This window comes from Neoarius graeffei, chromosome 6 (genome assembly GCF_027579695.1).
Source record: "Neoarius graeffei isolate fNeoGra1 chromosome 6, fNeoGra1.pri, whole genome shotgun sequence".
Classification (NCBI taxonomy): Eukaryota; Metazoa; Chordata; class Actinopteri; order Siluriformes; family Ariidae; genus Neoarius; species Neoarius graeffei.
This window is the reverse complement of record NC_083574.1, coordinates 57,994,559-58,015,423: the sequence shown is the minus strand read 5'-3', so window position 1 is coordinate 58,015,423 and position 20,865 is coordinate 57,994,559. Positions and strand designations below refer to the sequence as shown.

At 43.7% G+C, this 20,865-nt stretch overlaps 1 protein-coding gene across 1 annotated transcript in view; it reads right to left on the bottom strand.

Moving 5' to 3' along the window:
- hydin (HYDIN axonemal central pair apparatus protein) overlaps positions 1–20,865 on the bottom strand; it is a 338,453-nt gene that overhangs the window by 63,085 nt on the left and 254,503 nt on the right. Inside the window, exons 46-50 of the mRNA XM_060923930.1 lie at positions 20,005–20,219; positions 16,545–16,727; positions 16,305–16,424; positions 15,918–16,077; positions 11,327–11,499 (exon numbers count right to left, since the gene is read on the bottom strand). Coding sequence (XP_060779913.1) covers positions 11,327–11,499; positions 15,918–16,077; positions 16,305–16,424; positions 16,545–16,727; positions 20,005–20,219 — 851 coding nt within the window. The remainder of the gene's footprint in view (positions 1–11,326; positions 11,500–15,917; positions 16,078–16,304; positions 16,425–16,544; positions 16,728–20,004; positions 20,220–20,865) is intronic.

Genomic DNA, 20,865 nt, shown 5'->3' with positions numbered 1-20,865 from the left:
CCAAATCATGACAAACAACACTTTTTTAACTATTCATACAGTATATACTCACCATCCACTTTATTTGGAATACCTGTACACCTGCACATTTATGTTCATCTAATCAGCCAGTTACGTGGCAGCAGTGCAATTCAAAAAATCAGGCAGATACAAGTCAAGAGCTTCAGTTAATGTTCACATCAAACATCAGAATAGGGAAGAACTGTGATCTCTGTAAGTTTAACTGTGGCATGGATATTGGTATCAGAAGGGCTGGTTTGAGTATTTTAGAAAGTGCTGATCACCTGGGAATTTCACACACACACACACACACACACACACACACACACACACACACACACACACACACACACACACACACCAGTCTCTAGAGTTTACACAGAATGATGCAAACAACAAAAAACATCCTGTGTGCAGAAGATCTGTAGGCTAAAACACCTTGTTGATGAGAGAGATGAGAGGAAAATGACAAAACCAGTCCGAGCTGATAGGAAGTCTATTATAACTCAAATAAGCACTCTTTATGACCGTGGTGAGAAGGAAATCATCTCATAAAGCACAAAACATTGAAACTTGAGGTGTATGAATTTCAACAGCAGAAGACGACATCAGGTTCCACTCCTGTCAGCCACAAAAACAAATCTGAGGCTATCATGAATACAGACTCACCCAAACTATCAGAGTGAAACTCCGAATACGGGGTTTTAGAACTCTGCTTCCATCAATTCACCTGGCAAATCTTCGTTCCTTGCCCAACAAAATGGATGAGCTGCTTCTTCTCAGCAGGACAAACAAGGACTTTGCATGTTCTGCTGCCCTCTGTTTCACTGAAACCTGGCTTAGTGATTCCATCTCCGACAGTGGTCTACTTCTGCCAGGTTTTCACTTATACCAAGCAGATCGTGTAATCAAGCTACTGACCCCTTACATTGAGTCACAATGTAAGGGGTCAACATTGCCACCTTTGTCTTGGGGGACAAGTGAACTTTGTTTATATACTGAAAACAAGCGATACTGAAGATGTCAGACGTGCGTAGTTTGCAGAAAACTACAGCTAAAAAAGCTTTACTACCGGATTACTTGGAAAATCTAAGTCAGAAAGAAGCAAAGGATAGATACACACGGAAATCAGAATTTATTTGTGGTTATGATCCATACAAAATTCCTCAAAACGACTGGAGTGATGATGTAGATTTGTGGCCTAGCGTTACCGACATAGATGTTAGAATGTACCTTCTCACTGCATTTTCTCTGTTTTAATTAAAAAAACAAACAAACCTTATTGTTTGCTGGAAGAGAAGAGCAGGGAGGATTGAGAATCGAGCGGCTGTTGTTTGTTTACACCGAATACTAAAACTTGTAGCATCCTAGCAACCACTGCAAAGATGTGTATAAAAAAACCCCAAAACTGCCTACTATACCTGAGCAAAATGATACAGGATTTATGTTGTCGTGTCTTGAGCCCCAGATTTTTAATCCAGCCAAAAATAAAAAGCTGTATGCCTCCATGCTCTTCCAGGTTTTCATCTGTTTGTCCGTGTAGAACAATGTCTGCAGCACCAGGTAGTTTGAGCTGTTGGGGAACTCAACGGATGGATTTTTTAAATCATTGGAAAAAATCCTTCTTTATTAGCTTGTAAGCATCTATCCCATTGCAAAGAGAAACTTTCTGAAGGTCAGACTGTGACTGTGCATTGGTCTCTAAACTGCAAAAACTGTCAGAGGCAGTTTCACGAGCTCTTTACATAACAGCAGCCAAATTGGACTGCCTGACCACCACTTCATTCACTGGAAGTAAAGTCGCAAGCAAAAGTCACATGACTGAATACAACCTACATTCTATTTCAGGTTAATCCCTCAAAAAGAATAACCAAAAAACCTTTAACTCTGTGGATTGTCAGTGAAAAAAATGGCAAGATTGTGGCCACACACTGCAACTGTATGACAGGGCTTGGAGAGAGCTGTTTTCACATAGCATCATTGTTGTGGCCTATCCAAGCTGGAGTGAAACATATACTGAGTATATGATTCAGCATATTGGGTTCTTCCTACTGCTGTAAGAAAAAGTCTCCTACTCCCAGATCAGAAATATTTCCTTTCTAACGAAATGCCCAAGTCAAGTTCCGAAGCCACAATCAGAAGTTCAAGACAAAGTTTCAGGGAGACAGTAATACCTTTTATCTTTTTCTTGATTTGAATGATTGCAACCAAAAGCAGTGCAAAAATGAACCATATTTAAGACTGATTAAGCCTTGCTTACAGGAAAGACAGTGTCTGGTTGTCCCCTAGAATAAATTATCACATGATGCGTGATGTCACGTGCAAGGGGTCTACTGAGGAAAAAGGAGGAGGTGGAATTTGCTTCTACATAAAAGAAGGTTTCTGTACAGATGTCACAGTACTAAATAAATTAGCAAATACTGCAGCCCGAACTTGGAGTGTGGCAGCGGGGGCCTGGCTAAGCGCCAGTTTGTGAATGGAGGGCAGGTTCAGGGAAGGTGAGTGGCAGTCATTACACCTGTGGTCAATTAATGTTGTGTGTGTCTGTTGCAGTGATGGAGGAAAGAAAAGGAGGAAGAGAGCAAAGAGGGGGGAGCTCTCCCAACCAGAGCACCTACATGTGTGTGAGAGAGAAAGTAAATGCTTAAAAGCAGTAAAAAAATTGCAAAAATAAAGCCTGTGTTGACACCATTCTCTGTTTGTCTGTGCTTCAGTATTCCTCCCACACTAGAGTCATACTACAGTGGTGCTGAAAGCTAGAATACTGAAGGGAACCACCCCATGGAGTCCACCCACTTAAGGACCTCATTCATGCCCTCATTGCCGCCCAACAGAGCCAGCACCAAGCGCTGATCTGTGTACCTTCGTTACACAGAGCTATCAAATAAAGGCTTCTGTAGCAGTTCGTATGGGTGGAGCACAGAAAGCACGGCAGGCCAGAACTGAATTCTCAATAACGCTCTTTTATTTTAGCTTTTCAGCTTTTATATTCACTCATACAGATACACACACACACACACACGTGTTCCGGTCGGGAGAGCTCTCTTCCTCTGCTCTCTTCTTATATAGGGCGCGGTCACTGGGGAAGACACACAAACACAGATTATCCAACATCAGGTGCAGTGATTCTACCACTTACCTTCCTTGACTCCGCCCTCTGGTCACAGACCAACGCTTGACCACGCCCCCGCTGCCACATACCCCCAACGCCCGACTCAGGCCGGGCAGCCACCCGGCCTGCAGCTGACTCCCCCCCCCCCTTGACAGGAGAGGAAGTTCGCCACGACCATCTGCGCCCCCGGCCTGTGGACCACCTTGAAATTAAAGGGCTGGAGTGCCAGATACCAACGGGTGATCTGCGCGTTGGCATCCTTCATGCGGCGGAGCCACTGGAGGGGCGTGTGGTCCGAACAGAGGGTGAAAGAGCGCCCCAGGAGGTAGTAGAAGAGGGCGAGGACCGCCCACTTGATCGCCAGGCACTCCTTTTCGATGGTGCTGTAGCGCCCCTCACGCACCGACAGCTTCCTGCTTATGTACAGGACGGGGCGGTCCTCCCCCTCCACCTCCTGGGACAGAATGGCCCCCAGCCCTCTGTCCGACGCATCGGTCTGCAACGTAAAAGGGAGAGAAAAGTCAGGGGAGTGTAACAGTGGCCCCCTGCACAGTGCAGCCTTCACCTCCGAGAAAGCCCTCTGGCATTGCTCCATCCACTGGACCGGATCTGGTGCCCCCTTTTTAGTCAGATCAGTCAGCGGGCTGGTGACGTCCGAATAATTAGGTATAAACCTATGATAGTAGCCAGCCAGCCCCAGGAACTGTCTCACCCCCCTATTTGGTCTTGGGCCTCGGGCAGGCCGCAATTGCTGCAGTCTTGTTAATTTGGGGACACACCTGCCCGTTGCCCAAGTGGAAGCCCAGATACCATACTTCCACCCGCCCAATCGCACACTTCTTCGGATTGGCTGTGAGACCCGCCCGCCTCAGCGACCTAAGGACGGCCCTCAGGTGTTGCAGGTGCCGCAGCCAGTCATTACTATAAATAATGATATCGTCTAGGTACGCAGCCACATAGGTGGTGTGGGGGCGGAGGACCCTATCCATCAGTCGCTGGAACGTAACGGGCGCCCCAAACAGCCCAAAAGGAAGTGTGACAAACTGGTGTAAGCCGAACGGTGTGGAAAAGGCTGTTTTTTCTCGGGATAATGGAGTCAAGGGGATCTGCCAATAACCCTTTGTCAAATCCAGTGTCGAGTAAAAGCGAGCCGTGCCTAGTCGATCGAGCACTGTTGTTGGAGGTGGCCCGGCTCCCTGCAGCGCCAGCAAACCGGCCCGGGCTTCCTCTCTGCACCAGCGCTCTGGGGCTCACTCACCTGGGGGGGGGGGGGAGGGACAGACACAGAAGGGGAAAACGGGAGGGCACCGCGGGTGTGACGGGCCGGCTGGGGTGGGGCCGGCCCCCGCCTCCGCGGTGGGGCAACGGATCGAGGACGAGACACAGGAGGAGAGAGGGGGAGAGAGAGAAAGAGAGAAGAGGGAAGAAGAGGATGTCCGCTGTCCTGCCGTCAGAACAGCCACCAACAGCCGCCAACTCAATGGCCTGATCCAGCGACCCCGGGCGGTGGCACTGGACCCACTCCGCGGTTCCCTCTGGTAGCCAGGCGATGAACTGCTCCAGTACCACCTGATCGATGATCCCCTCGGCGTCGCGGTTGTCGGCCCTCAACCACTGCCAGCAGGCGTCCCGGAGCTGCTGGCCAAACGCGAACGGCCGGCCGACTTCCTCCAGAGGCAGAGCGCGGAAGCGCTGTCGTTCAGGGGTGCGCCCCACCCGCTGGAGGATGGCCCGGCGAAGGTCCGCATAGACCAGCTGGCGATCGGCAGGGAGCTGTAGCGCGGCCAGCTGCGCCTCGCTTGTTAGCAGGGGGAGGAGGCGCGCCGCGCGCTGTTCCACCGGCCAGCCTGAGGCCTCTGCTGCCTGCTCAAAGAGTGTGAGGAAGGCCTCTGGGTCATCATGCGGGCCCATCTTAGTGAGGGTGGGGGGGAGAAGGGCCCGCGGCGGTGGAGGTGGTGGACCCCGCTGACGCGAGGAGGTGCCAGAACGCCTGTCGGTCTTCTTGCTGTGCCAGCACCAGGGCCTCGAACCGGTGCTCCTGCTCCTTTTGGAGGGTGACTAGCGCCTGGTGCTGGCTCTGCTGGGCCGTGGCGAGGGTGTGGACCAGGTCCACGAAGGGGGAGGACTCCATGGGGCTGTTCTTCCTGTGCTCGAATCCCAGGTTTCAGCACCACTGTAGCAGTTCGTATGGGTGGAGCACAGAAAGCACGGCAGGCCAGAACTGAATTCTCAATAACTCTCTTTTACTTTAGCTTTTCAGCTTTTATATTCACTCATATAGATACACACACACACACACGTGTTCCGGTCGGGAGAGCTCTCTTCCTCTGCTCTCTCTCTCCTTATATAGGGCGCGGTCACTGGGGAAGACACACAAACACAGATTAACCAACATCAGGTGCAGTGATTCCGCCACTTACCTTCCCTGACTCCGCCCTCCGGTCACAGACCGATGCTTGACCACGCCCCCGCTGCCACAGCTTCTAATTCTTAAAAAAATTTTAAAAAATCACCGGGTCTCTCTTGCTCTTTCTGTGTGTGTGTGTGTATGCATGCGCATTTTCACTGCTTCAGATAGGTTAAATGCAGAGAAAGGATTTCATTGTGCTGTAATGTATGTGACAAATCAAGGCTTCTAATTCTAAAAATCAAATCAGAAATTTTCTGTAATCATTTGATTTTTACTGGCAACAAAATACGCGAATCAATAGACTTCACTTTCATGAAGTCTGAATCTCACTCAGGTAGATAACACACATGCGGTACTGACACAGATACGAGTAAACAATCCCATTGGTACAGCAATGCAATTCTTGCCGTCTAAAAGATCACTTTTCTCAGTGAATAAAAACAAACAAAAGCATGTCACATAAAATGAGCAATGATCAGGCTTATTTTTACACCCAACTGCTTGACACTCAGGCATCTTTACAGTTGTTTACAACAATTCAGAAGTGATTTATCCATGAGTTCCACTAGCCTCAGTAACGCATTTTGCGTGTATGTTACGTCACTATTTGTACTCAGGGTGCGATTTTTGAACATTGGCAAGAGTAAGATGGCAGCGCCCAAGGACATCTCATCTCATTATCTCTAGCCACTTTATCCTGTTCTACAGGGTCGCAGGCAAGCTGGAGCCTATCCCAGCTGACTACGGGCGAAAGGTGGGGTACACCCTGGACAAGTAGTCACCAGGTCATCACAGGGCTGACACAGACAACTATTCACACTCACATTCACACCTACGGTCAATTTAGAGTCACCAGTTAACCTAACCTGCATGTCTTTGGACTGTGGGGGAAACCGGAGCACCCAGAGGAAACCGACGCGGACACGGGGAGAACATGCAAACTCCGCACAGAAAGGCCCTCGCCGACCACGGGGCTCAAACTCGGACCTTCTTGCTGTGAGGCGACAGCGCTAACCACTACACCACCATGCCGCCCCAGAAATAGCTTTATTTTCATAAATAAAGATTTTTTTCAATTTGTCTTAGAACTTTTTGACTTACCCTTGTGTGTGTGTGTGTGTGTATATATATATATATATATATATATATATATATATATATATATATATATACATACATACACACACACACACACACACACACACTAGTGCATCTCAAAAAAATAGAATATTGTGAAAAAGTTCAATATTTTCCATCAGTTATTTAAGAAAGTGAAAATGTTATATATTATAGACTCATTACACATAAACCAAAATGTTTCAAGCATTTTTCTATTTTAATTTTAATCAGTATGGCATACAGTACAAAAACATAAAAAAAAAAAAATCTCAAAATATTAGAATATTTCATTTCGAGTTTGAGTAAAACAGTATGAACACAGTGTATCTCTCGGTCTAGTTCAGTACACACAACCACAATCATGGGGAAGACTGCTGACTTGACTGTTGTCCAGAAGATGATCACTGATGCCCTCCACAAGGAGGGTAAGCCACAAAAGGTCATTGCTGAAAAGGGTGGCTGGAAAAGGTGCGCAAGCAACAGGGATGGCTGCAGTCTTGAGAGGATTGTCAAGAAAAGTTGATTCAAGAACTTGGGAGAGCTTCACAAGGAGTGGACTGAGGCTGGTGTCAGTGTATCAAGACCCATCACGAACAGACATCTTCAAGAAAGGGGATACAACTTTTGCATTCCTAATATCAAGCTACTCCTGAGCCAGAGACAATGTCAGAAGTGTCTTATCTGGGCTAAGGAGAGAAAGAAATGGACTGTTGCTCAGTGGTCCAAAGTCCTCTTTTCAGATGAAAGTACATTTTGCATTTAATTTGGAAATCATGGTTCTAGAGTCTGGAGGAAGAGTGGAGAGGCACAGAATCCAAGGTGTTTGAAGCCCAGTGTGAAGTTTCCACAGTCTGTGATGATTTGGGGTGCCATGTCATCTGCTGGTGTTGGTCCACTGTATTTTATCAAGTCCAAAGTGAACACAGCCATCTACCAGGAGATTTTAGAGCACTTCATGCTTCCATCTGCTGACGAGCTTTTTGGAGATGCTGATTTCCTTTTCCAGCAGGACTTAGCACCTACCCACAGTGCCAAAACTACTACCAAATGGTTTGCTAACCATGATATTACTGTGTTTGATTGGCCAGACAACTTGCCTGACCTGAACCCCATAGAGAATCTATGGGGTATTGTCAAGAGGAAGATGAGAAACACCCGACCCAAAAATACAGATACGCTGAAGGCCACTATCAAAGCAACCTGGGCTTCAATAACACCTCAGCAGTGCCACAGACTGATCACCTCCATGCCACACCGCATTGATACAGTAATTCATGGTAAAGGAGCCCCAACCAAGTATTGAGTGTATAGCCTAAATGAATATACTTTTCAGAAGTTGGACATTTCTGTATTGTAAATCCTTTTTTTTTTGATTGATCTTGGGGAATATTCTAATAATTTGAGATACTGGATTTCTGATTTTCATGAGCTATAAGCCATAATCATCAAAATTAAAACAAAAAAAAAGGCTTTAAATATTTCACTTTACATGTAATGAATATAGAATACATGAAAGTTTACCTTTTTGAATTAAATTATGAAAAAAAGGAACTTTTTCATGGTATTCTAATTTTTTGAGATGCACTAGTGTATATATATGTGTGTGTGTATACATATATATATATACAGTGGGGCAAAAAAGTATTTAGTCAGCCACCAATTGTGCAAGTTCTCTCACTTAAAAAGATGAGAGAGCCCTGTAATTTTCATCATAGGTACACTTCAACTATGAGAGACAGAATGGGGGGAAAGAATCCAGGAAATCACATTGTAGGATTTTTAATGAATTAATTGGTAAATTCCTCGGTAAAATAAGTATTTGGTCACCTACAAACAAGCAAGATTTCTGGCTCTCACAGACCTGTAACTTCTTCCTTAAGAGGCTCATCTGTCCTCCACTCGTTACCTGTATTAATGGCACCTGTTTGAACTCGTTATCAGTATAAAAGTCACCTGTCCACAACCTCAAACAGTCACACTCCAAACTCCACTATGGCCTCCAAACTCCACTATGGCCAAGACCAAAGAGCTGTCAAAGGACACCAGAAACAAAATTGTAGACCTGCACCAGGCTGGGAAGATTGAATCTGCAATAGGTAAGCAGCTTGGTGTGAAGAAATCAACTGTGGGAGCAATTATTAGAAAATGGAAGACATACAAGACCACTGATAATCTTCCTCGATCTGGGGCTCCACGCAAGATCTCACCCCGTGGGGTCAAAATGATCACAAGAACGGTGAGCAAAAATCCCAGAACCACATGGGGGGACCTAGTGGATGACCTGCAGAGAGCTGGGACCAAAGTAACAAAGGCTACCATCAGTAACACACTACGCCGCCAGAGACTCAAATCCTGCAGTGCCAGACGTGTCCCCCTGCTTAAGCCAGTACATGTCCAGGCCCATCTGAAGTTTGCTAGAGAGCATTTGGATGATCCAGAAGAGGACTGGGAGAATGTCATATGGTCAGATGAAACCAAAATAGAACTTTTTGGTAAAAACTCAACTTGTCGTGTTTGGAGGAGAAAGAATGCTGAGTTGCATCCAAAGAACACCATACCTACTGTGAAGCATCGGGGTGGAAACATCATGCTTTGGGGCTGTTTTTCTGCAAAGGGACCAGGACAACTGATCCGTGTAAAGGAAAGAATGAATGGGGCCATGTATCATGAGATTTTGAGTGAAAACCTCCTTACATCAGCAAGGGCATTGAAGATGAAACGTGGCTGGGTCTTTCAGCATGACAATGATCCCAAACACACCACCCGGGCAATGAAGGAGTGGCTTCCTAAGAAGCATTTCAAGGTCCTGGAGTGGCCTAGCCAGTCTCCAGATCTCAACCCCATAGAAAATCTTTGGAGGGAGTTGAAAATCTGTGTTGCTCAGTGACAGCCCCAAAACAGAACTGCTCTAGAGGAGATCTGCATGGAGGAATGGGCCAAAATACCAGCAACAGTGTGTGAAAACCTTGTGAAGACTTACAGAAAACGTTTAACCTCTGTCATTGCCAACAAAGGGTATATAACAAAGTATTGAGATGAACTTTTGTTATTGACCAAATACTTATTTTCCACCATAATTTGCAAATAAATTCTTTAAAAATCAGACAATGTGATTTTCTGTTTTTTTTTTCTCATTTTGTCTCTCATAGTTGAGGTATACCTATGATGAAAATTACAGGCCTCTCTCATCTTTTTAAGTGGGAGAACTTGCACAATTGGTGACTGACTAAATACTTTTTTGCCCCACTGTATATTATATATATATATAATATACAGTATATATATATATAGTATATATATATATATATATACACACACACACACACACACACACACCAATATGTATATTGTACATTGCATATATACATTTTTTTTTTCTTTTTCTGTATCACTAGAGAGACACCAACTGCCAGAACCAAATTCCTTGTGTGTGTCAACATACTTGGCCAATAAATCTGAGTCTGATTCTAAAAAGCTTGGACACACCTATTCATTCATAGGTTTTTTTGTATTTCAACTGTTTACTATATTGTAGAACAATACTGAAGACAGAAAAACTATTAAATAGCACATGGAACATATATTGAATTATGTAGTAAACAAAAAAATGTTTAAAAAAATGTATACTATGTTTTGGATTTTAGATTCTTCAAAGCCACCATTTACCTTGATCACAGCTTTGCACACTCTTGGCATTTTCTTAAGCAGCTTCAGGAGGTAGTCACCTGGAGTGTTTTTCGATTAACAGATGTGTCTTGTCAAAAGTTAATTTGTGGAATTTCTTGCCTTCTTAATGTGTTTGAGATCAAACAGTAAATAGTAAATAATAAAAATACAGTAAAGAGCCCAATTTGACAACTGTTGTAAACCTTATGTCAAGAACCACTCAACTGAGTAAAGGCCAACAACAAATCCATCATTACTTTAAGATTTGAAATGTATTTTAATTAATGAAAATAAAGAAAAATAAATTAATTAGAAGGTGTTTCCAAACTGGGCGGCACGGTGGTGTAGTGGTTAGCGCTGTCGCCTCACAGCAAGAAGGTCCGGGTTCGAGCCCCGTGGCCGGCGAGGGCCTTTCTGTGTGGAGTTTGCATGTTCTCCCCGTGTCCGCGTGGGTTTCCTCCGGGTGCTCCGGTTTCCCCCACAGTCCAAAGACATGCAGGTTAGGTTAACTGGTGACTCTAAATTGACCGTAGGTGTGAATGTGAGTGTGGGTGGTTGTCTGTGTCTGTGTGTCGGCCCTGTGGTGACCTGGCGACTTGTCCAGGGTGTGCCCCGCCTTTCGCCCGTGGTCAGCTGGGATGGGCTCCAGCTTGCCTGCGACCCTGTAGAAGGATGAAGCGGCTAGAGATAATGAGATGAGTGTTTCCAAACTTTTGATTGGCATTGTATGTTTCAGACAAAATACTATTATCTAAGAAAGTAGGATTTTTTTTTTTAAATTAAGATAAATAGTTTTTCCTGTAGTTTGACTGGAAAAAATATACAATCATTTTTGCTCATTTTTATGAAGGGTGCCAAACATTCTGGAGGGCACGGTCATGGTAGAAAGTGATAAACACAACTGGCATAAACAAAAGTCAAAATTCATTCTTTTACCATCATTTGTCATAAAAAAAACCCCAACCCAACACTACTGTGTTCGAACCCACATTACATAAGTTGAGAATCATGTTTCTGACCTGTCAAGGAAAATCTTATCAAAATTAAGTTGCTTGCGCTCCACTTCTAGCTCTGGCCGGACTCCTCTGCAAGAGATGTGGAAGATGGCAGGTTCTGGGTTCTCCTTAATACAGCACACTACAATGTCCTCTATAAGACCTGGAGTGGTGGGGTATGCCCATACTCTGAGATCCTGCAATTTAGAAACACAACAAAAAATGGCTATTGATGCAGATGGCTTCCTAAATCAGACAGATTTCTCAATCTGTACAGCATTCAGTGCATGAATCTGACTTCCTGTTCAGAATTTGAACAACACAGACTTTGGACACTAGATGGAGATATTCTGTCTGTCTTTTTTTTATTTTGACTTTAATGGTTAGGCCAGAGATATAGTTGCTTTTAATTACGCCTTCACGTGCACATGCTGGTTGCTTTGCATATCCTGTGACTGTTTGGTGCATTGGTTGTGCACATCCTCAGAAATTAATGCTAAGCATCCACAAGATGCAATACGCACATGAAGAGTAGGGGCAGTGTTGGGGCAATATAGGGATGTGACATGCTATCATTTTTATTGTTTACATCATGTCAATCCGGAAGTTTTATATGGTCTGAGTTCTCTGGGTACACTATCATGGAATCCACCAGGAACACAGCCAGGTGTCTCTGCAAATGTGTGGTTAAAAAGCAACTATATATCTGGCCTTCAAGGAAAACCAATATATATTTTTTTTAACCTGGGCCCTATTTTCCCATCTCTTGAGGTCCAAATGTAGTAGGGACAAAAATTATTGAAATCAGTCCAGTACTGAGTTACAGTGCTATAAGCTGCAATCAAAAAATGGCTCACCCCAGAATCTTCCTTTTAAGTTCTTTAGTATTTTCACCTATCTCTGAGTTGCTAGGGTATTTAAACCCTCCCTTTACCTTGTTGTTGTTTAGTTAGTCCTTGTGTTCATCATGTGAGTACTATGCCACTGTCTTTGCCTTTTGTTAGTAGTTATTTATATTTTGCTGCATGCCCTTCTGACTTTTGAAATCTTTTGATACTTGCCTTTGTGGGATCGTTTGTTATTTTGTCTTTTGTTGCCTGATTACTTATTTTTTGGAGTAAGGATTCATCTGTTCAATGGATGGATTCGCTGTTTTCAGACTAGAATAACTTTTTCATTGTTCTTAGAACTCTTGGAAGAACTACCCCCTTTTTTGTGTATCTGTACTGCAGGAACTGAGGACAATTGTCATTCTTAGAATGCCATTTTGTGGGTTTTGAGGACTTTTTTTTAGCTTCTACTTCAGAGTAAGTACTCTTCCATCATAAGAGGAACCATGAGTGATGTACAACCCCGATTCCAAAAAAGTTGGGACAAAGTACAAATTGTAAATAAAAACGGAATGTAATGATGTGGAAGTTTCAAAATTCCATATTTTATTCAGAATAGAACATAGATGACATATCAAATGTTTAAACTGAAAAAATGTATCATTTAAAGAGAAAAATTAGGTGATTTTAAATTTCATGACAACAACACATCTCAAAAAAGTTGGGACAAGGCCATGTTTACCACTGTGAGACATCCCCTTTTCTCTTTACAACAGTCTGTAAACGTCTGGAGACTGAGGAGACAAGTTGCTCAAGTTTAGGGATAGGAATGTTAACCCATTCTTGTCTAATGTAGGATTCTAGTTGTTCAACTGTCTTAGGTCTTTTTTGTCATATCTTCCGTTTTATGATGCGCCAAATGTTTTCTATGGGTGAAAGATCTGGACTGCAGGCTGGCCAGTTCAGTAACCGGGCCCTTCTTCTACGCAGCCATGATGCTGTAATTGATGCAGTATGTGGTTTGACATTGTCATGTTGGAAAATGCAAGGTCTTCCCTGAAAGAGACGTCGTCTGGATGGGAGCATATGTTGCTCTAGAACCTGGATATACCTTTCAGCATTGATGGTGTCTTTCCAGATGTGTAAGCTGCCCATGCCACACGCACTAACGCAACCCCATACCATCAGAGATGCAGGCTTCTGAACTGAGCGCTGATAACTTGGGTCGTCCTTCTCCTCTTTAGTCTGAATGACACGGCATCCCTGATTTCCATAAAGAACTTCAAATTTTGATTCGTCTGACCACAGAACAGTTTTCCACTTTGCCACAGTCCATTTTAAATGAGCCTCGGCCCAGAGAAGACATCTGCGCCTCTGGATCATGTTTAGATACGGCTTCTTCTTTGAACTATAGAGTTTTAGCTGGCAACGGCGGATGGCACGGTGAATTGTGTTCACAGATAATGTTCTCTGGAAATATTCCTGAGCCCATTTTGAGATTTCCAATACAGAAGCATGCCTGTATGTGTTGCAGTGCTGTCTAAGGGCCCGAAGATCACTGGCACCCAGTATGGTTTTCCGGCCTTGACCCTTACGCACAGAGATTCTTCCAGATTCTCTGAATCTTTTGATGATATTATGCACTGTAGATGATGATATGTTCAAACTCTTTGCAATTTTACACTGTCGAACTCCTTTCTGATATTGCTCCACTATTTGTCAGCGCAGAATTAGGGGGATTGGTGATCCTCTTCCCACCTTTACTTCTGAGAGCTGCTGCCACTCCAAGATGCTCTTTTTATACCCAGTCATGTTAATGACCTATTGCCAGTTGACCTAATGAGTTGCAATTTGGTCCTCCAGCTGTTCCTTTTTTGTAACTTTAACTTTTCCAGCCTCTTATTGCCCCTGTCCCAACTTTTTTGAGATGTGTTGCGGTCATGAAATTTCAAATGAGCCAATATTTGGGATGAAATTTCAAAATGTCTCACTTTCAACATTTGATATGTTGTCTATGTTCTATTGTGAATACAATATCAGTTTTTGAGATTTGTAAATTATTGTATTCCGTTTTTATTTACAATTTGTACTTTGTCCCAACTTTTTTGGAATCGGGGTTGTAAGTGCCCAGTGATTGGTCTAGATGCAAATGTATGTTGACTGGTTGATCACATGAGCCAATGTAGCTCCAGCAACTGGAATTTAAAAAAAATTATTGTACAACATTAGCTGTGTGAACAACAGCTCCTAAGGTTAGCATTAATAAATGGAAGAAAAAAAAACCCACAGACAAATGGACTGACCGTGAAGTCCAGGCATTATTGAGTGTATATGCGATGATGGAAATATAACAAGAATTTCGTCAAAGCGAAATATAAAAATCGTAATTAAAGTAAATGTGCTAGTCCATGGGTGTTTTTAGCTACCATTTAAGAATACCCATTATAAAATAATAATCTAACACTAACACTTTAGGCCCACTCTAACATGTTAGGAAAACATTTAAGCAATCACCAACTATTTTCCACCACAAATTTGCTCTTTACAATATAAAATAAAGAATTTACTGTTAGTATGTAACACTTCCTGGTGGAAGTGTTTACATACAAAGTTGGTGAATTCAAGTACCTGGGGTCAACAGTGCAGGAAAATGGGGGCTGTGATAGTGAGGTGAGAAAGAGAGTGCAGGGAGGGTGGAGCAGTTGGAGAAGGATTTTTGGAGTCATTTGTGATAGGAAAGTCCCAGCAAAAGTGAAAGGTAAGATGTATAAGACAGTAGTGAGACCAGCTGTGATGTATGGATTGGAGACCGTACCCTTAACGAAGAGACAGGAGGCAAAGTTGGAGGTGGCAGAGTTGAGGATGTTAAGGTTTGCGATAGGAGTGACAAGGTTGGACAGGATAAGGAACGAGCACATCAAAGGGACAGCACATGTGGAGAGCTTGGGAATTAAGCTAAGAGAGATGAGACTGAGATGGTACGGGCACATCCTGAGAAGAGATGCAGAGGACGTGGGAAGGAGAATGTTGAGGATGGAGCTGCCAAGCAAACGAAAACGAGGAAGGCCAAAGAGGAAATACATGGTTGTGGTGAGAGAGGACATGAAAGTGGCAGGTGTGGTAGAGAAGGATGCGGAAGACAGGGAGCAATGGAGACTAATCCGCTGTGGCAACCCCTAATCGGAAGCAGCCAAAAGAAGAAGATGTAACACTTCCTGGTCTCCCCTATTTTACGGCATACTGGAATGATCCATTTCTATGGAAACATGAGACTGAAACATGGCACACAAAAGTGGACAAGTTTAAGTCATAATGCTGCTAGTTTGTTTTCACAGAACACATTAATATTGGGGGACAAGATGCACATTCATATAAACAAGCAACAAACTAGTGTTGTCATTCTATCAACTATCATCTAGCTTATGTCACTTCAGCATTCCTACTGGTGAATGCAAACAGAAAAAAAAGCCCTTGAAAGTATGTAGTTCTTGGGGTAGCTCCCGAGTGGGCAGTTTCTCATGAGTCCCTAGAACTGATTGGTCTGAAAGCATCTATTGTTTTTGGATCTGTTTGCTCTCCTGGTGGAACTTTTTGAAGTCCCCCCCGATCCTTGTCTCCTGAAGTTCCTCTGCAATTCAGTCCAGCCAAACTTGTGGACAAATGGTTAAGTTGTTGGGTCATCAGCACCATGACCCAGGTTTAATTCCTGTCCAGGGTCCCCAACTATTATAGCCTTCATTTCCACAAAACAACTTTCGAAATTGAAATTTTGTGTTAAGACATACCTTTCTCTCATTGGGCTTTAGAGCCATGCTCAGGGGGTCCAGGATGAATGTGGTGGATTTGGTGTCCCGGTGGAAGTAGAAATGAACCTCTGCTTCCATGGGAGAGTTGTTGTGTATTACTAGTCTTTCTGTGTTTTCTGGGCACTTCTTTTCCTTGTACCTATGCAAAGTAAAGAGTTACTGTGTTATAGCTCAATAATTCATTCTATCATTTGTAAATTCCCCTTCATGACAATGTGATGATGCAAAATCATGAGAAGCAATCTGGATAATTTTCAAGAATATGCTTTCCACATATTGAAATAATTTTTATATGTATGAGCACTGTAAGGAATATTTGAGGATTTTTTAGGGAAAGCATACTTAAAAGTAAGAAAACTAAAGCACCTGTCCCTAGTTCTCCCACAAAGCAGGGGCCCAAAGTCATACAGGCCTGAGCGAATGATGTATGTTTTCTGTAAGCCATTCTCTTTTTGCATGGTCTTTTTACAGTGGGCAAATACTGTCCTATATCACACACAAACAAAACACACCAGAATAAACAACAGAAAATGGGCAAACAATTGCTAATATGGGCTCTGGTCATTGGCCTACTTCCTGGTCTCCAGATCTGCAAGTAATACTCACTTATGGTCTTTGTTGATGGATGGGAAAGCACAGATGCCTCTGCAGTAGAGCTGATAGTAGTGCTTGGTCCCCATCACTTCAAAGCCCAGAGTCTGTTTAAAATCACCGGGCACAGATGAGTGAAACCACAGTTTCAGGGTCACTACTCCATTTGCTGGCACGACCCAACGGAAGTGAGTGAGCCTTCATGAGAACCAGAGGATGAACCCATTAAGAAACAGTAACAAAAGCAAAATAACTGTACATGAGAAGTGCTTGTTATTAATCCTTGTGTATATATCCCAAACTAGCTGACCCAGTCCATTCAAAAAAAAAGAAATAGCACTATGAATGTAAAATACCCAATATAGCTTCATCACAATTAAGAATATAAATATCTATAAAAAATTGACACACAAAACCCCTTTTCCTACTTGAGGTGCTGCTAATCATGAATGCATACACACAAGTGTAACTATAAGTGTCAGCAGGACAAAGTATTCTGTCAGTCAGGTGAGGCATAATATTATTGAGGCAAAGTATATGATCAGGAGAATGCAGATAGATTGGAGGCGGACATATGTGCAGTAGGGAGTCTTTATTAAAAAAGAAACAGAAAACAGGCATACAATCCAAAATGGCAGGCTGTAATCGAATCGAGGAACAGACAAAGCATCAGTTGAGGCACTAACAGGATAAACAGGGCTAGACAATATTGGAAATGAAATACACAGAACAGGAATCAGGAAACCAGGAGAACAACATGATAACAAGGCTCAGTAATGTGTGACTCACAATGCAATACTTCACAAAGTGAATAAGTCCTCAGCGTCCTTATACGAGTGTGCTGATTAGCCTTGATCCAAGGTAGGTGTCAGTAATTAGATGTGTGCACTGTTCAGAGTGCACATGAGAGTCAGTTCATTGTGCACGCTGTGCAGAGCATGTGTGAGAGAAAATCTGTAGCATGCATCAATGTGCATGGGTGTCACAGAACACCTCCCCCCCAAAAAAGCTCCCTCCAGGAGTTTAAATCCATTATCAATGGCCCCAAAGATGAGGGCCTGGTACTGGAAGCTGTGCCACCAGCATTCTGCTCTGGGCAGATGTGGCACCAGTTTCTTGGTTCAGGTGTGGGCTTGGGCTCAGGCTCTGAACAGGACCTGGACTATGGACTGGATATTGGCTCGAGCATGGGCTCAGGCTCTGGACAGGCCTTGGACTTAGGATAGGACTTGGGCTCCAGACTGGCCAGGACTTAGGCTCCAGACTTTACATGGACTTGTGCTCGAGCTTTGGACAGGACTTGGGCTCTAGACAGGGCATGGATGAGGGCTTGGGCTCTGTGCTGAGCATGGAATCTAGACAGGATTTGGGCTCTAGACAAGGCATAGGCATGGGTTCTGGACAGGGCATGGATGAGGGCTCAGGTTCCAGGCTAGTCATGGACTTGGCATCGGGATTAGGCATAGGCTCTGTCTGAGCATTGCTCTTGTCCCTGTTGAGGTTGGGTGGCATGGCGTCGACATCCTCAAGACCAGGCGGCGGAACAACATCTTCAAAGGTGGACAGTGTGGTGGCAACATCTTCAAAGCCAGGCAGCAAAACGATCTCTTCAACGCTGGTCGGTGGGACAACATCTTCAAAGCCGGGTGGCAGGATGACATCTTCAAAGCCGGGCAATGGAATGATGTCTTCAATAAAATCTAGGGCAGAGGCTGCCTAGACGGCTTCCAACACTGGCTCTGGAACTAGCAGTGGGGTAGAGGTGGCCCTGTTGGCCTTTAGTGCTGGTTCTGGAACTGGCTGCTGAGCAGAGGCCACCCTGTCAGCCTCTGGTGCTGGCTCTGGTGCTACCTCTGGATCTTGTTCTGGCTCTGGTGCTGGCTCTGGTGCTGACTCTGGGACAGGAACAGAGGCTGCCCTGTCAGCCTCTGGGCCTGGCTCTGGAACTGGCTCTTGAACTGGCTGTGCAACTGGTTCAGGAACTGCTTCTGGAACTGTAGCCTCTGGAAGGAGCAATGGCCTCCTCCACTGCTACGTCAGCCACTGGAAGGAGCTCTGGAGCAATGGCCTGCTCCACTACATCATCCTCCAATGCTGTAACCCCCCCAAAAAAAAAAAAATTCATAGGGATCCTCCTTCTCCAGAGCCTTAAACAGGTACCAGAGCATAACAGGAAATGACTGGGAGTTACAAAGGCATGGGTGTTCCACTCGGATTAGGTACTCGGCCCATCAGCGTGCTTGTCCCATGAGCCAGTGAATCATGCAGCTGACCTAGATGGGCTCTGGAGGCTTGGGCTCCTCCAGGTCAGCATAAAAAAAAAAATGCACATTGCAATGTGAACCCCTTTGGGTGATATTCCACCCCAGGGTGCCAGGGTATTAATCCCAAGTCACTGCTGGAAAAATATTGATAAAAGGTTGAAGCACGTAAAGCCAGGCACAGCATTGAGTAGCGTGCTGGTTCTGTTCTGCTGCATCCATGGTGTGGTGAAGTATTCTGTCAGTCAGGTGAGGCATACTGTTACTGAGACAAAGTATATGATCAGGAAAATGCAGGTAGAATGGAGGTGGACATATGTGCAGAAGAGAGTCTTTATTAAAAGGAAACAGAAAGCAGTCATACAATCCAAAATGGCAGGCTATAATCAAATCGATGAACAGGCAAAAGGTCGGGTGAGGCACTAACAGGATAAACAGGACTAGACAATATCGGAATCAAAATACACAGAACAGGAATCAGGAAACCAGGAGAACACCACAACAAGGCTCGGTAATGTGTGACGTGCAAAGCAATACTTTGCGAAGTGAATGAGTCCTCAGTGTCCTTATACAACTGTGCTGACCGTGCCTTAATCAGAGGCACGTGCCAGTAATTAGAGACGTATGCTGTTCAGAGTGCACATGTGAGTCAGTGCGTTGCATGCGCTATTCAGAACACGCGTGAGAGAAAGTCTGTAGCGTGTGCCAATGTATGAGGGTGTGACAATAAGTAATAGATAGAGGGCACATGATGGGAAATAAATTCGTCTAAAACCTAATTGCATTCCGTATAAAAATAGCCTGAACAACCCTGTCAATTCTAAAAGTTAACCTTAAAAAAAAAGTATGCAAACAGATTACCTTAAAAAATTAAATAAAGTGGAATAGGAATTGTATGTTGTACTAACAAATAAATAAGCATTTTTTAGTACAACATACAATTCCTGTTCCACTTAACTGAGTTTTTTTAAGGAAACCAGTTTTCATGCTTTTGTTAAGTAAGGCTAACTAATTAGAATTTACAGTATATGAACAAAATCTTAATGTTCATGAATAAAACTGAGCTGAACACAAGTCACTGCAGAAGCAAAACATTAATAGTAAATATATATATATATATATATATATATATATATATATATATATATATATATATATGTGTGTGTGTGTGTGTGTGTGTGTGTGTGTGCATGCATCCATGTCTGTGTGTGTACCTCTGTGTGTGCTCTGTAAGGCAAGCTTCCAGAGACTTGCTATGATCAGTTTCAGACAAAGGGGTGACTGTGTTCAATGGAGACGAATGAGAGTCTGTACTCTTGCTTGCTTTTTTTGCAGGAACTCGCTGCTTGTCTTTTGGGGTCCCCTTGGCTGATTCCTCTTTCACTGGGGTCTTCTTTACTTTACCTATGTTCAGGGCTGTCACGTCCTCCTGAACAGACAACGCAAACAACCAAGCATCTATTTCACTAATTCATTGATCATCACAGCTTTTTAAAGAGAGGCTTTAATTCAAATAAAACTTCTGAACAAACTGTCCAACCTAAAATACAATCATATTAAAAGCATCATAGATGATGATTCTCCCCCCCCCCCCTTTTTCTCCTCAATTGGGTCACCTGCCAATTGTCACCCACCAGCCAGCTCTCCCCTGTCTTATGACAGCTACCTTACGACAGAAGCAAAAGCTAACATGTGCTTCCAAAAAGACACATGAAGCCAGCCAGTAGGCCAGTTCAATCTTTTTGAAGATAATGCTAATGCTACATCACAGGGCAGCACAACACACTTGGGCAAAAATGCTGTATGCCCATTTCCACGTATATGAGCTCAGAAATGCTCATGACTGGCTAGTGTTACTGATACTGACAAGTGAGAAACAGGATAACATTCCTTCCTACCCAGAGAGCACACACTGTAAGAAAAAAAAGTTATGCCAACTTAAAAATTCAAGGCAACTTACTGCACAGGATTTTTGAGTTTATGTGACAACTAAGATTTTTAAGTTTTGAAGAAAATTGTGCCAACTTATACTTCTGGTCTCAGATAACTTAGCCTTCATATTCACACAAACTTAA